Source organism: Narcine bancroftii, chromosome 4, assembly GCF_036971445.1.
Source record: "Narcine bancroftii isolate sNarBan1 chromosome 4, sNarBan1.hap1, whole genome shotgun sequence".
In the NCBI taxonomy this organism is placed as follows: Eukaryota; Metazoa; Chordata; class Chondrichthyes; order Torpediniformes; family Narcinidae; genus Narcine; species Narcine bancroftii.
Genome location: NC_091472.1, coordinates 75,020,136 through 75,036,452, shown reverse-complemented (window position 1 = coordinate 75,036,452; position 16,317 = coordinate 75,020,136). Strand labels below are relative to the sequence as shown.

The following is a 16,317-nucleotide window of genomic DNA, read 5'->3' as shown; positions in this document are numbered from 1 at the left end:
CCTCCCACCTGTGTTGAAAGGTCCTGTTTTCTGTCTTTGGTTTGGCCATTTTTTGTAAGGGGTTTATTACATGTGAGTTGGGCGACAGGTCGCAGATGCTAATGAAAGTAAAGAGAGGAGGTGTGGGCGATTAGCGGGCTGACGGGCCGGCGCCAATGCATTTGCAAAGCATTCTGGGATTTGTAGTATTAGCTGTGCATGCGCTATACTGGCGCGGCGGCCAGCGGGCCAGCTCTAATACATATTTGATATGATCTTGCGGGCCAAATATAATTATATCACGGGCCAAATTTGGCCCGCGGGCCTGAGTTTGACATGTGTGTCCTAGAGGATCAGAGTGGTCATCTCTGTGTGGAGCCTCATGTAATGGGGAGACCTTAAACAGTTTTTTTTTAACATCAGTTATTTACTCAGGAAACTTGCATAGTACATAAGGAAGGGAAACATGAAAAAGATAAAATCTGTGGATAATGTAACTAGATTACTTAGTATAATACATGTAGCACAAAAGAGATCTAAGTGTGGCAGTACCTTTGGATTCAGAAAAAGTGCTTGATAGATTAAAATGGAACTTTTTGTTTAAGGTGTTTGAAAGATTTGAGATGGGACAACTATTTGCAAATTGGGTTAGAGCTTCACATAATGAACCTAAGGCTAAAGTCATTACAAATAGGCAGGTTTCAGCATAATTTCGATTAACTAGATCTAGTAGACAAGGATGCCCATTATTACCTGTTCTTAGCACTTGCAGAATTGATTTGATCTGATCTAATATTAAAGGATTTAAAGTTAATCAAGAGGAATGTAAAATTAATTTATTTGCTGACGACGTTTTGATCTACTTGACAGAACCAATAGGTTCGTTACGTAAATTATATTTAAGACTGGAGGAATATGGGAAAGTATCAGGTTATAAAATAAATTGGGATAAAAGTGAAATGATACCCCTCATTTAGAGGATTATACTCAGTGTCAACAAGATATTCAATTTAAATGGCTGATGAATGGAATAAAATATTTAGGGATATGGGTAGATAATAAATTAGATAATGTGTAAAAATTGAATTATGTATCTTTACTTAAGAAAACTGGAGAAGATTTGAATAAGTGGAAGATACTGTGAATAACATTATTGGGTAGGGTTAATTGTGTTAAAATGAATATTTTTCTAGAGTACAATACTTATTTCAACCATTACCGATAATGATATTATAGAAAAATACTAGTTAGTTGTGAATTTCCTACTCACTGTTGCATGTACAGTGTAGAACTCCGATCAATAGTACTGTCTCCAGACTGCTGAGTTGAAGTGAATTAATACCACCCTGTAACACAAGTTTATGAAAAAAAAATGTCCCCTAGATTACCTAATCTCTATTGCTCAATCAACTTCCTGATGATCTGAACTTTTCAAATCCAACAGCCTGAGTTTCCTGATTCCAATTGCCGTGTGCAGCCTTCAGTTAAAATCCTTGATGAAGTCTGTTACAATATCACAAGAATTAAATAAATATATAAGAATTTTTCTTTGGAAGTGAAAAAAGCATGGGTCTCGGCATAAGATATTGTTTTTTGGTGAAAGCTTTTAGAAGGAAGTTCAGTGCCGATAAATATTCACTCAGATTGCCCTGATATTCAGGTGGTTAATCTGTCAGTTTGAACCATCTTCAGATTATCAAGTTGGATGGGAATTGAGTATTTTTTTTGGTTAAGGAATGATGGGATGTGAATCTGTACCTGACAGTTCGATTAAAATAAAAACTCTCTTCACATTGAGAATCAGCTTGTTTAACTGCTTTGTAGCAAATTTTACAATGTGTCAGGTTAAGACCAAGAAAATAGGATTATCTTAACAGGTTTTTAAAAATCTCTGGCATGTGTGTTGTGGAGAAAATGGTATCCGGTTGTATGTTGTACATGTTTGACTCAGAATGTTAACGATCATGGAATTAAAAATATATTAAAAGCAGAAAAATCAAAAAAGATTCATCTAAAATAATGGGACATATTAGCCATTTCTGTCTGGATTATAGCATCAATCTTTCAAAGATCCTAAGATGAGAATTGTTGAGCCAATGTCATATTCTTTCTACCCATGACTTTTTCCAATCATCAGTGCTATAGCATGTTCCAAGTTGCAAGAGAAAATGTAAGGAAGTATTCAAGAAGTCTCCTCTGGACTATTGTGAAATTGAACTGAGTCAATGCCGATGAGAATATCTCAAATAGATGCTATTTCCTTTTAACATTTATTAGCCCCTTTTCCAATGGCAGCCTGTCCTAGGAATTAACTGGGACAGGGTCCAGTGGAAAAGAAACACTGTCTGAACACCAGGGATTAACTGCATCTGCCCCTACTCATATCCCTGGCGTTTGTTGATGCTGATAGAAAAAGGACAGTGGAAAGTCACCCATTTACATTTGAAGGTTGAACACTCCAATCCCCAGTGATGAGTTGTGTTCAGTGGAAGAGCAATTAGTGTCCCAGTTAGAGGTGGCCCAGTGGAAACAGCACAAAGGACTTCGTATTCCCGGGACACGGCACAGCCAATTAACTCAGATGCCAGTGGAAAGGGGGCTAATGATTGATGCATTTGTATCACTAACATTGCAGGTCTGCAACCAGCTAGATATGTACCTTAATTACAATCATCAGGAAATAAAATCTGTCTTTGAATCGGAAAACTGTGCCTTGTTTATGAACTTTTATAAAAACAGCAATTTATGCCTATTTTGTGAGTGAATTACAGATAAAATTTCAGAGATTAAAATGAGTCAAAATGATGTGTTACTTTGGTCTCCCTAAAGTGTTCATGTGCCATTTATTCATTAATCCACATGTCCTTCCTACTGTGCTGGAAATAACTGACTAGCTGAATGAACATCAAAGTCCATTTTCTGATGGCAAACATTCCTTTCATAGTTCAGTGGATAAACTCGCTGCCCTGTGTTCCAGGAACTAGTTGTTGAGAATTTAAAAATTTGTATTTTTAAAAAATGTAGACATACACCCTGGTAACAGGCCTTTCTGGCCCAGAAGCCTGTGCCAATGTGGGCATTGTGTGGCATTGCATGACATCGAGAGGGTAAAAGTTGTCTGGGGAGTTCCAATCTTGAGAATTCAAACAAAAATCATATTCCAGTGGACAATCTAGATATCTCAGGATGTGAAGATGGGAGGAAACCAGAGGAAATCCATGCAGACACAGGGTACAAACCCCTTAGAGACAGATCTGAATTCTATCTTGGAATGCTGGCATTATAACAGTATTATCCTAAATGCTACACTGACCCCCTGCCACCCTGAAGTTTGTTGCCTCTTGGCAATGGGCAGTATTGTACAAGTTTAAGTTTATTTATCATCTGATTGCACAAATGCAGCCCCAATGAAACGGCGTTCTCCGATCCTCGGGGCAAAACATGCAAACACCCATGCAGACATAACATACTTATGCAGAACAAATATGCATATCTAAAAATAAATATTGTTTAATAAATAGTAGTTTCAGAGATTAGTGTGAGAAATTCATTAGACATTCAGTAGTCTCACTTCTTCTCTGTGGGAAGAAGCTGTTTCTGATGGCACTGGCTCTTATACTTCTGTATCTCTTTTCCAAAGATAGGAGCTGAAAGGTACAGTGTTTGGGGTGGTAGAAGTCATCAACAATTTTGCATGCCCTCCTCAGACAATGATTCTGATAGACCTTGTGGATGGGGTGGAGGGAGGGAAGAATGTGCCACCCAAGGCTCCCTTGGAACACATTTGACTGCAAAAATAGTCAACTGTGTAAAGCTTGTGAAAAAATATCTTTTAGATATGCGGCTACTGACCATGTGGGCATTGTGTGGCACTGCATGACATCGGGAGGGTAAAAGTTGTCTGGGGAGTTCTAATCTTGAGAATTCAAACAAAAATCATATTCCAGTGGACAGCCTAGATGTCTCAGGAATGTGAAGAAGTTGTTACTGAAAAGTCATCATAGCATCAGCGCAATTTCATTGTAGATGAAGAACAAATTCTTCAGGGAAGGAACTGCAAAGTGTGGGGCTAAGCAGTTCAAAACATCATTGAATATGGTGGTATGAAGCAAGAGAAAATACTTCTGAATTTAGGGATTAGATTGTGAAAGGTTATGGTTGGAAGAGATCGCTAAGAAAGGGAATGATGTTAGTCAGAACTGTTCATGTTGGAGGTAAGGAAAGAAGGAAATGCTTTTATTTTTGTGTTTAGATAATTTAGAACTTTCAGTTAAATATGATATTTTCTGAATTTTTTCTGATGCCAAAGAGTTTTACCTGCTGCTGACACCATTCTGGAAAATGTTGATCATTGTGTGCTTCTGCTGAACATTGTTTTAGCTTGCATCTCTTCTGCCAAATTAAAATCAGAGTTTGGACTGATGCTGCACAATGAGCTTTCGACTTGATCTGGAATTGATTTAGAATATAGCCTAGTTATGCCAGCTAAATTATTGCTGATATTTGCTATTTTTCAGATATTATTTTAAAATCCAAGCAAAAAATCCACATGGTTATGGTCCCATTAGTGAAGCCTTGTCTTTTGTTACAGAATCAGGTAATGTATGACATTTAACTATTTAGTTATTGTAACAGATTCATGATCCAGAAACTGAGTTGAGATTATACTGGCAAATTATGAAATGAGGTTTAGTACTTGACATCAATAAAGCAAGCATGAAAACTGCTGATTTCAGCAAGAACTTCCCAATTAACTTGTATGATCTGGCCATCCTCTGCATTTTGGCCTATGCAAAGTCCAGCTGCAGACTTTGAGTCTGGTTCATAATCTCAATTTTATTCTTGGGGATAGTCATTAAGGAACGTGGATCTATGAAGAGTACAAATGAAAATTTAAACTGTTACCAGGTCCTGTATCCATTTTTTCCCTGCTACCACCTTTCTCTTCATTTTATTCCACATGTTTGGCTTCTGTTCTGTCTGTGTTTAAAAGGAGTGGTGCGTGGTACATAATTATTTAACTCTCCCGCCATTAATCGTTAAGAGTTAGAAACCTAATTTTGCCAATTTTCTTTCTGTGACCTGCAACTACTGACTGATGCTGGAAATACTGATTCAATCACATATCCCCATGAAATTTATGCCCCTTTGAATGCTCTGCTGCAGTGTCAAATTAACAACGACGAGCTTGCAAAGCATCTCGCCACTCTACTCTGTTTTACAAAATTAATTACCACCCAAGGAAACTAATCCTGACACTATTTTTCAGGACTCAAAAGTGCTGGAGAAACTTAGCAAGTCACAGAGTATTCCTTGGAAGTAAAAGTCGTGAAATGTTGGTTATCTTTTACTTCTGATGGATACTGCCTGACCTGCTGAATTTCTCCAGCACCTTATATTGCATTCGACCACAAGATTAAGGAAGAGGAAGTATTGGATTTATTAAAAACATTAAGATTGATATGTACCAGGAGTCACATGATGGAGTAGTGGCCGATAGGGGAATACCAGCCCTCTCCAGAAAATAAGAAATAAAGTGAAGAAAATACAAAGTTGAAGAAATACAAAACATAACAAATAAAAGATAAAGTTGTCGAGAATAGAAAGAAAATGGCACCCAAGAAGGAAAAAGTAAAAACAACAGGAAAAAAAGAAAAGACGCCGGAAGAGAAAGGAGAAGGCCTTACCTGCATGAAGAAACAGGGAGCCGTCGTGGAGAAGAGAGCCCATTCTGCGAGGTTGGTGACGACCCTGCAGAGTCGTGACTTCCCGACCTCTGGAGCGCAAAAATGGGTCTCCAAGCCAAACAAAAGTGAGATTACTAAGGAGAAGGAGAACACGGACAGGAGGGGAGCTCAGCTGAGGAGCGGGCAAACACAACGCGACCAGCTGAGGGATGCCCGACATCAGGGCTCTCAGCTGGAAGAAGAGGAAAGTGACAGGAAAATGAGTGAAAGGAAAGAAGAGTAACAGCAGGAGGCCCAACAGATGAGTAGCCCAGAAGAAGAGGACCAAAAGCAAGAAGAAGCCCAGCAAAGTGAGACAAGCAACTCATCAGGAAAGTCAAAAGAGACACAGATACAAGGAAGAGAAGAAGACACAAACACAGGTACAGACACAGAAGAAGAGGAAGAAGAAGACCAAGATCTGCACAGAGAAATGGAAGGTAAAACAGATGGACAGAATATAGATAAAGTTTTTTTTCCAAGAACAAATGAGAGCATTAAAAGAACGGTTAACATTAGAATTTAGTGAAATGAAAAGTACAGAAGAAAAAGTGAGTAGAATAGAGCTGGTCATGACAGAAATAGGGAAAAGATTAGAAAATGTGGAAGAACGAGAAACGGTTGTAGAAATGGAAGTGAACGACTTAAGAAGAAAATTGGAAGAAAGTGATAAAGAAGTTAGAGTCACAAGAGTTGTTGATTCAAAAAATTGATGGAAAATTATACTAGGCGAAACAACATAAAAATAGAGGGCCTAAAGGAAGGTGAAGAAGGTACAGATATGAAGGAATTTATAAAAGAATGGATCCCAAAGGTCCTGAGAATGACAGAAATACAGGAAGGAATGGAAATAGAAAGGGCACACAGAACACTAGCTCCAAAACCACAGACACATCAAAAACCAAGATCCATTTTAGTAAAATTTTTGAGATATACAACCAGAGAAAATATACTGGAGCGGGCAAAGAATAAAATTAGAGAAGACAATAAACTATTGGAATACAAGGGTCAAAAAATATTTTTTTACCGAGACATGTTTTGAACTCTTAAAGAAGAGGAAGGAGTTTAATGCAGCAAAATCAATCCTATGTAAAAAAAGGTTATAAATTTATGTTAAGACATCTAGCTGTGCTTAAAATATTTATCCCTGGGGGAGCAAAACAGACTGTTCTTGGATCCGGAGGAAGCATGAGAATTTGCAGAATGCCTGCAGGTCTGAAGGAGAGATGAAGAGATGTAACAAGAATGAAGAACAGAGATAAAATATATAGAAAGATGTAAAAATAATGTATATGCAAGAACTAAAGAAGGGAAAGAGAAGGAAAGAAAGGAAGGTGAACTTTGTTAGATGTGTAAAAAAAAGAGTCTTTTCTGGGCGGGGGGGGGTGGGAGAGAATACCCGTCTCTGCAAAATCAGTTGACGCTTGCAAGCGGGTTCGCAATCCAAATGGAGAGTGGAGTTGTGGTTGCCTAGCAAGGGATAAGAAGCAACTCAGAGAGGAGAGGGGGGGGGGAACATTTGGGGCTAAGGAGTTGTTGAAGTATTTTATGTTTTAAATGTGTTGTCATATATTGAGTTTAAAAAGGGAAAACTGAGAGATGAAAATAGGGAAAAGAGAGATGGTGGTGGTGATGAAGCGGAAATGAGGTGTAAACAGGGTATGAGATGGCCATGTTGAATTATATGACTATAAATAGTAATGATACATAACCAAATTAAATGGAAGAGGCTATTAAATTTACTGAAAAAAGAAAAATAGACGTAGCATTTGTGCAGGAAACACATCTAACATAATAAATTAAAAGAGAGACTGGGTAGGGCACATAGCGGCAGCACCATATAATTCAAAAGCTAGAGGTGTAGCTATATTAATTAATAAAAATGTACCAATCAAAATAGAGGAAGAAATAATAGATCCAGCAGGGAGGTATGTAATGATAAAGTGTCAGATATATTCAGAATTTTAGAATTTGCTCAATATATATGTACCAAATGAAGAGGATCAAAAGTTTATGCAAGAAGATTGTAGATACGTAAGGGAATATATTGATAGGAGGGGATTTTAACCTTAATTTGGATCCAATGAAGAATAAAATGGCCAAATTTATGGTTAAATCAATGCAGGAAATGAAACTTGTAGATATATGGAGGAGGCAGCACCCAAGGGAGAAGGAATACTCATATTATTTGAGTAGGCATAAAACATGCTCAAGGATTGATATGTTTTTGTTGTCAGCCCATATTCAAGGGAGAGTTAGGAAAACTGAATATAAAGCTAGATTGCTATCTGATCATTCACCCCTGTTATTAGCAATAGAACTGGAGGACATCCCACCAAGAACATATAGATGGAGGTTAAACTCCATGCTACTTAAAAGGCAGGAATTTAGAGAGTTTATTGAATGCCAAATTAAAACGTACTTTGAAATAAATACGGAATCAATGAAAGACAAATTTATATTATGGGATGCAATGAAAGCCTTCATTAGAGGGCAGATAATAAGTTATGTAACTAAGATGAAAAAGGACTACAATCAGGAAATAGAACAGTTCGAAAGGGAGATGGTAAGTACAGAAAAGGAACTAGCAACAAGGGATGATATAACAAAAAGAAGAGAATTGGCGGACAAAAAATTAAATATGAAACATTACAAATGTATAATGTGGAGAAGAACATAATGAAAATAAAGCAAAAAGATTATGAACTAGGAGAAAAAACAGACAAAATATTAGCCTGGCAACTTAAAACAGGACAAGCTAAAAGAACTGTATTGGCATCAAGGAAAAAGGACAAACAAGTTTCAACGGAGATTAATGAGAACTTTAAGGAATTTTATGAACAATTATACCAAACTGAGATCGAGGGGAAAGATGATAAAATAGAAGAGTTTTTAGCTAAAATTGAACTGTCGAAATGACAAGAAGAGGAACAAAACAAACTGATAAAACCATTTGAAATAGAGGAAGTACAGGATATATTAAAAAAGCTGCTAAACAATAAGACGCCTGGAGAGGATGGATTCCCAATAGAATTCTATAAAACATTTAAAGAGTTATTAATTCCTCCTCTCCTGGAAGTAATGAACCAGATAGAAGAAACACAAAACTTGCCAGATTCATGTAAGACAGCAATAATTACAGTAATACCAAAGATGGGGAAGGATCCACTAACACCAGCATCATATAGACCAATATCTTACTTAATTCAGATTATAAGATAATAGCAGAATTATTAGCAAACAGATTGGCCGACTGTGTACCAAAAATAGTAAAGCAAGATCAAACTGGATTTATGAAGAAAAGACGAACAGTGGATAATTTCTGTAAATTTATTAATTTATTTCATGCAGTTCAAGGAAATAAGATGCCAACAGTGGCTGTTGCTTTAGACGCAGAAAAAGCCTTTGACAGGATAGAATGGAATTATTTATTCAAAGTATTACAGAGGTTCAATCTACCAGAAAAATATATTAATTGGATTAAAGCATTATATAATGGACTATTGGCGAAGGTAACAGTAAATGGATATCTATTGAACCAATTTAAATTAAGTAGGTCAACTAGGCAGGGATGGCAATTATTCCCCCTCACTGTTTGCTTTAGCAATAGAACCATTGGCAGAACTGATAAGAACAGAAAATAAAATAAAAGGGATAAAAATAAAGTAGAAGGAGTATAAAATCAGTTTATTTGCAGATGACATTATAGTATACTTAACAGAACCAGAATTATCAATAAAAGAAATACATAAGAAATTGAAGGAGTATGGAGAAATATCGGGGTACAGGATCAACACAAATAAAAGTGAAGTGATGCCAATGAGTAATGTGGATTATACAGAATTTAAAAAAGAATCACCATTTAACTGGCAAACACAAGCAATCCAATACCTAGGTATTAGGTTAGATAATAATTTAAGCCACTTATACAAATTAAATTATCAGCCACTAATAAAGAAATTTCAGGAAGACTTAGAACATTGGAAAGAATTACTGCTAACATTGATAGGGAGGGTAAATTGCATTAAAATGAATGTCTTCCCAAGGATACAATACTTATTTCAAACATTACCAATTCCCTTAACAGAGAAATTCTTTAATGAACTAAAGAGAATATAAGGAAATTTTTATGGAAAGGGGGGAAACCGAGGATAGTGTTAGATAAATTAAGAGAGGTACAACCAAGGTGGTTTGCTATCTGATCGTTCACCCCTGTCATTATGTTCTTCTCCACATTATACATTTGTAATGTTTCATTTTTTTTGTCTGCCAATTCTCTTCTTTTTGTTATATCATCCCTTGTTATTAAAAATTATTATAGAGCAGCACAATTAAGGTATTTATCAGATTTTTATCAGACAAGGGAAAAACCAGATTGGACTAAGATAGAGCTAGATAAAATAGGGGAGAAGGTACCGGAACATATATTTTATAAGTGGGATGAAAAGCTGGTACGATATAAAAGCTCACCAGTATTGCATCATTTACTCAATATATGTAAGAAAATTCACTTACAAAGGAAAAAAACAAGTTACCAAATACCAAAATTATTATTGATGCAAAATCAGCAAATTCCTTTTACAATAGATAACCTTTCCTTTAGAGAATGGGAGAGAAAAGGAATTAAAAGAATAGAAAATTGTTTTTTGGGAAATAATTTATTAACATTTGAACAAATGAAGTATAAATATGGAATAACTCATGGTACAATGTTTGCATACCATCAACTGAAAGCCTACTTAAAGGATAATTTGGGAAACAGACTGAGAAACCAGAAGGAAGCAGCTTTGAATATGTGATTACAGACACAATGATAAAACATTTATAACAAACATTTACATCAATCTGCAAGAGAAAAAAAATGATGAAATAAGCTATAAATCCAAACAAAAGTGGGAAAAGTATTTAAACATAAAGATAAAAAGTGAAACATGGGAAAAGTTATGTTCTGGAACTATGAAGAATATAATAAACACAAGGTTACGCATGATACAGTATAATTGGTTACACAGGTTATATATCACGCCCCAAAAGTTAAAAAAATGGGATCCAACATTATCAGATAGATGTTTTCACTGTAAGGAAATGGGAACAACAGTACATGCAATTTGGGCATGTGAGAAAGTGAAAAAGTTTTGGGAAGATCTAAATCAGATATTAAATAAAATCACAAAAAAAATACCAAAAAATCCAGAGATCTTTCTTCTAAGTAATATAAGAAGTGACGAATTAGGCCTCAAACTGGATGAAGTGCAAAAAAAATTTACTATGATAGCCTTAGTTGTAGCAAAAAAATGTATAATGTCAACCTGGAAATCGGAAGAGAGCCTGAGAATACAGCAATGGTACATGGAAATAAATAAATGTATTCCATTGGAAAAAATAACATATAATAAAAAAAATAAATTCACATTATTTGAACAAATTTGGGAACTGTACATGGAACATAACAGAGAGGGCTTGCCTCGGACCTCCACCCCCTAAAATGATAAGAAGACAAAATGACTTGATCCAGTGTGTAAAAGTAGATATCACATTTTCCTTGTTTATTTTTCATTGTGTGATGACATTGTTTAATGGTTTTATTGTATTGTATATGTTGAATGTTTATTGGTTTTAGAGGGCGGTGGGAAGGTAGGGGGAAAAAAAGGGGAGAAAATGCCACTGTGTTTATTTAAGAGGGAAATGTTTGTATGTATTTTGGTTGATATGGTTCTTAGTGTGAAAAATAAAAAATTATATAAGAAAAAGATTGATATGTACCCAGGCCAGACGCGATATACCCAAGTTGCTGTGGGAAGTGAGGGAAGAGATAACTGGGGCAGTAGCTATGATCTTTGAGTCCCCTTTGGCCGCAGTATAGGTGTCGGTGGATTGGAGAATGCCAAATGTAGTCTGTAGTCCCCTTGTTTAAAAAAAGGTAAAAGGGAGAATCCTGGGAATCATAGACTGACGAGTCTTACGCAGTGGTGTGTAAGCTATTGGAGAGGATTCTTAAGGAGAGGATCTATGTGCATTTGGAGAAGTACCGTCTACTCAAGGATAGTCAGCATGGATTTGTGAAGGGAATGTCATGCCTCAGGAGCCTAAATTAGTTTTTTGAGAAGGTAACAAAAGAAATCGATGAGGGTTGGGTGGTAGATGTTATCTACATGCATTTTAGTAAGGCATTTGACAATGTCTCACATGAGAGAGTTGTTCATAAAGTCTTGAGGCATGGAATCCATGGAACTTTGGCTGTGTGGATAAAAAATAGGGTCACAGGTAGAAAGCAGAGAGTAGTAGTGGAAGGAAAGTATTCTGCCTGGAGGTCAGTGACTAGTGGAATACCATATGGATCTGTTCTGGGACCCCTGCCCTTTGTGATTTAATAAATGATCTGGATGAAGAGGCAGAAGGATGAGTCAGTAATTTTGCATGTTACGAAAATTGGAGAAGTTGTGGATGGAGCTGAAGGTTGTCAAGGATTATAAAAGTACATAGATAGGATGTGGAGTTGGGCAGAAAAGTGGCAGATTGATGGACTCTACCAGTGTAATGATATAGATTGTACATAGTCATTGGTTGGTAAAGGCATGTGCTGGCCCACCCCTCCTAATGACACTCTCCCCTGGACTCTTCCCCTGTGGCCTAGACCATAAAGGTCGAGCCACCTCTCCCTTCTCTGCACTTCCCTAGCTTGGATCTGGCCCAGCTCAAGTCTTCTGTACAATAAAGCCTATCGTTCCCCTCAGTCTTTGTCCTTGTGGTTACTGGGGCAACTGGTAGTGCCCATCAATTTATTGTACAGAAAATTTTAACGTCTCTGGTAATGGAGAAGTTTCTGCACCTCGGTTGGCTAGAGGTGGATCCCCAAGTCCCAGGTGCATCGGAACTCTTCGAACAGTGGATCAGTTGTTTTAACAACTTCCTTAAGGCTGCTGCTGGAGTGGTTGGCTTGGATGAGAAGAGGCTGAAGGTTTTACAGGCAAGAGTCAGCCAGAGGGCTTTCCAGGCCATCAGAAGCTGCGCAACCTATACTGAGGCACTGTCTGAGCTACGGGCGCTATACAAGGCCAAAGTCAACGAGGTCTACTCCTGCTACCTCCTGCCGTCTAGAAAACAGCAGCCTGGTGAATCAGTAGAGGAGTTCGTCCGAGCCCTAGTCACACTGGGAAAAGTCTGGGGAACCCCACAGTCCCTGTGCCGGGGGCCCAGTGCGTGGAAGACCTGGTCTGGGATGCTTGCGTGCTGGGGTTGAGGTCAGACTATATCCGACAATGTCTCCTCGAGGAGGATCAACTCCCGCTGAAATGGGTGATTCAACTGGCCAGGACTTTAGACTCGGCCCAGCGCCACGTGGAGTCAATCACGGGCAGAAGCGGGCCTATCCCATATGCACTACCATGAGGGCTGCCATCCTGGGAGTTGGCATCAGGGACGGCTGACCCGACCGCGGCTGCAGTGACGCCAGGATGTATGAAATGCCATTTCTGTGGCAGGCGAGACACCTAGGACATCTCTGCCTTGCGAAAGGAACTACCTGCTCGGGCTGCGGGAAGAAGGGGCATTATCAATGAGTCTGCAGGTCCAGAGCCTCATCCCAAAGCAGCATGGCTGAGGGGCTTCTGGTGCCGGCCGCGTGCGCGGTAAGGGGAGGTGCCATCTTACTTGCTGCCACCCCCATCCTCTACACAGCGGAAGCCCTCTTTGACGATGCCACTTCCACCCCCAATGATGTCACTTCTGCCTTCTTCATCGTAGTTGGCAGCGTGATAAACATGGAGGCCACCATCTTGGCGCCATCTCCCCATCAACGACGAAGACAATGCACTCATCCTAGCACTTCCCTAGCTTGGATCCAGGCCAGCTCAAATCTTCTGTACAATAAATTGATGGGCACTACCAGTTGCCCCTGTAACCACAAGGACAAAGACTGAGGGGAACTATAGGCTTTATTGTACAGAAGACTAGTTGGTCCAGATCCAAGCTAAGGAAGTGCAGGGAAGGGAGAGGTGGCTCAACCTTTATGGCCTAGGCCACAGGGGAGGAGTCCATCCTGATGGCAGAGTGCCATCAGGGGGGCGGGCCAGCCCGTGCATTACACAGATGAAGTTCAATCTGGATAAGTGTGACGTGATGCATTTTGGAAGAACAAACCAGGATACAGGGTTAATGATTGGTTATTTAAGAGTGTGGATGAACAGAGGGACCAAATCCATACAACCATCAAGGTCACCGCACAGGTTGATAGGATATTTAATAAGGCCTATGGCTTGCTGGGATTCATTAATAGGGGGATTGAATTCCAGAGTAGAGAGGACATGTTACAACTCCACAAATCTCTGGTGAGACATTGAGTTCAATTCTGGTCACCTCATTTCAGAAAGGATGTGGAAGCTATGGAGAAGATAGAGGAGATTTACCAGGATGTTACCTGGATTGGAAAATGTCTTATGAGGCAAGATTAGCAGAGCTGGGACTTTTATCTTTGGAGCATAGAAGGATGAGAGGGGACTTAACAGAGGCCTACAAGGCTATGAAAGGCATTGTTAGGTGGACAGCCAGCATCTATTTCCCAGTGCAGGAACACCAAGCACCAAAGGAAATGAGTACAAAGTGAAGGGAGGGTAGTTTAGGGGAGAGATCAGGGGTATGCAGAGTTGAAGGGTGCCTGGGATGGTGGTGGAGGTGAAATATTATGGGGCTTTTAAGAGACTCCATGGAAGAAAAATAGAGAGTTACAGGATAGGGAGGGTTTAGTACTCTTTAAAAGGAATATACAGGTTGGCACAACATTGAGGGCCGTAGGGCCTGTACTGTGCTGTAGTGTTCTATAGTTTAACATCTGCAGATTTTCTTGTTTAACTGTTCGTCAGAGCAGAGAATTAATTCTCGGCTAAAGTGAGGAACAAGCTGCAAGATCAGGCAATTAAACAAGGAGGCTGCGTTTTTGTTTTGAAAAGTCAGTCAGGAATGGATAATAACTGTGGGAAAAGTTTAAAATGAATGAATTTTGACATTTAAAATGATCAGTTTAGGTCTTTGTAACATTTGGATAAATGAAACAATTCTCAGCTCCTTGCACAGTCTTTTGCTTCATCCACCCAGCTTGTTATCTCTTCGCTAGATTGGCAGGATTGCTGAAATCTCGCAGTTAGACTAAAATTCTGCAATTTATCATATCTTTGGACAAGGCAGGTTTGGTGAACTGCATGTGTTACTGCTTTGAGGCTTGGCCTCTGGAAGAACAGATCATAAAATTTGATGTCTGTGCAATTTCCTAGTTCATTGAGACGTTGGAGCAGAGGTTCACCAGATTGAATCCTGAGATGAAAGCAAGGGATAATCTCATAGAAATATAAATTTATGAAGTGTTTGATAAAATAAATGTTGAGATGCTGGAGAACAAAGAAGTGAAAGTCATTGTCTCTAAATAAGTAGTAAAGCATTTTGGATAAAAGTACGTTTTTTTCCCCCACATTGTGAACTATGAATATGTGTAATGAGACAGTGAAACTCTGTGGAAGACATTAAAAGATTCCTCTGCATTGAGGATTTGGGGATTTGGCAGGAAAGTGACTGCTCTAAATTTTAAGCAGCTTTTTAAAGTGGAGGTTGCTTGTTAAAACAATGTTTTATAATTTTTATTATTAATGAGGCCAACTTGTTTTATACTAACAGTACTTTTCTATTTCTACAGATAACCCACTGATTATTGTCAGACCACCTGGTAAGTGCCTTCAGGCATTGAAATCCCTGAACCTTTTATTTAGTTGCTTTGCATACTTGTGTGACAGCAATCTATTTTGTTCATTCACATTGGGTGAGGATCACTGCCAAGGCCCATCCCTAATTGCTTTTAAAGTTGATGTTGAGTCATAACCTTGAACAACTTCTGCTTTTCCATTCTAAGAAATTTGATCATTGATGATGAAGGAATTGCAATATATTTCCATGTAAGAAAAGTGAGTGCATGAGTTCTTGGAGGTGTTCCCATCTGCTCACTGCACCTACCTTGTCTAGTCATAGCATTGAAGGACTTCAGAAGCTCCACTGCAGAATATTGACATTTTGATGCATTGGACCTTGACGATGGTGTAGACAGCAGCCATATTCACCCAGTTGTGAAAGAGCAGATGTTTAAGTTGCTGTTAGGTATGGAGGTAGTGTGGATGGAAACAGGCTGGTTGGAGTTGAGCTAGTTGTGTAACGACACTCGTCCATATAAATGGAGAACTAATGAACTGACCTCGATGCTTTGAAGGTGAAACCTGACTACAGAATACCTGTTCCACTGCTGAATACCTGGACTCTTTTACCCACTCCTGTTTTTAATATTAAATTTCTAGTCAACAGTAATCCTAGGATATTAATTGTGATGGATTTGATGAAGGAAACACCTTTAATTCTGTAGGTGAAATGATTTAGGTTATGTTGGCGGAGATGGTCATTGTCCAGAATTTTCAGGTGTGGACATCAGTTACCACTTAGAACACATTCTAAACACCAGTTAGTGTCCATCAGCATGAATGGTTCTAGGTCTTGCTTCATGCGTGAAAGGACTGGTACATCTCAAAGAGAAACTCCTAATTGAACTGAATACCTTGCAACAATCGTTAATCATTGAATT

The 16,317-nt window shown here is 38.5% G+C and overlaps 1 protein-coding gene across 1 annotated transcript in view; it reads left to right on the top strand.

Moving 5' to 3' along the window:
• Positions 1-16,317, top strand: part of fndc1 (fibronectin type III domain containing 1) — a 224,126-nt gene that overhangs the window by 185,234 nt on the left and 22,575 nt on the right. The window contains exons 18-19 of the mRNA XM_069931639.1: positions 4,497-4,576; positions 15,388-15,417. Of these exons, the coding sequence (XP_069787740.1) occupies positions 4,497-4,576; positions 15,388-15,417 (110 nt within the window). The remainder of the gene's footprint in view (positions 1-4,496; positions 4,577-15,387; positions 15,418-16,317) is intronic.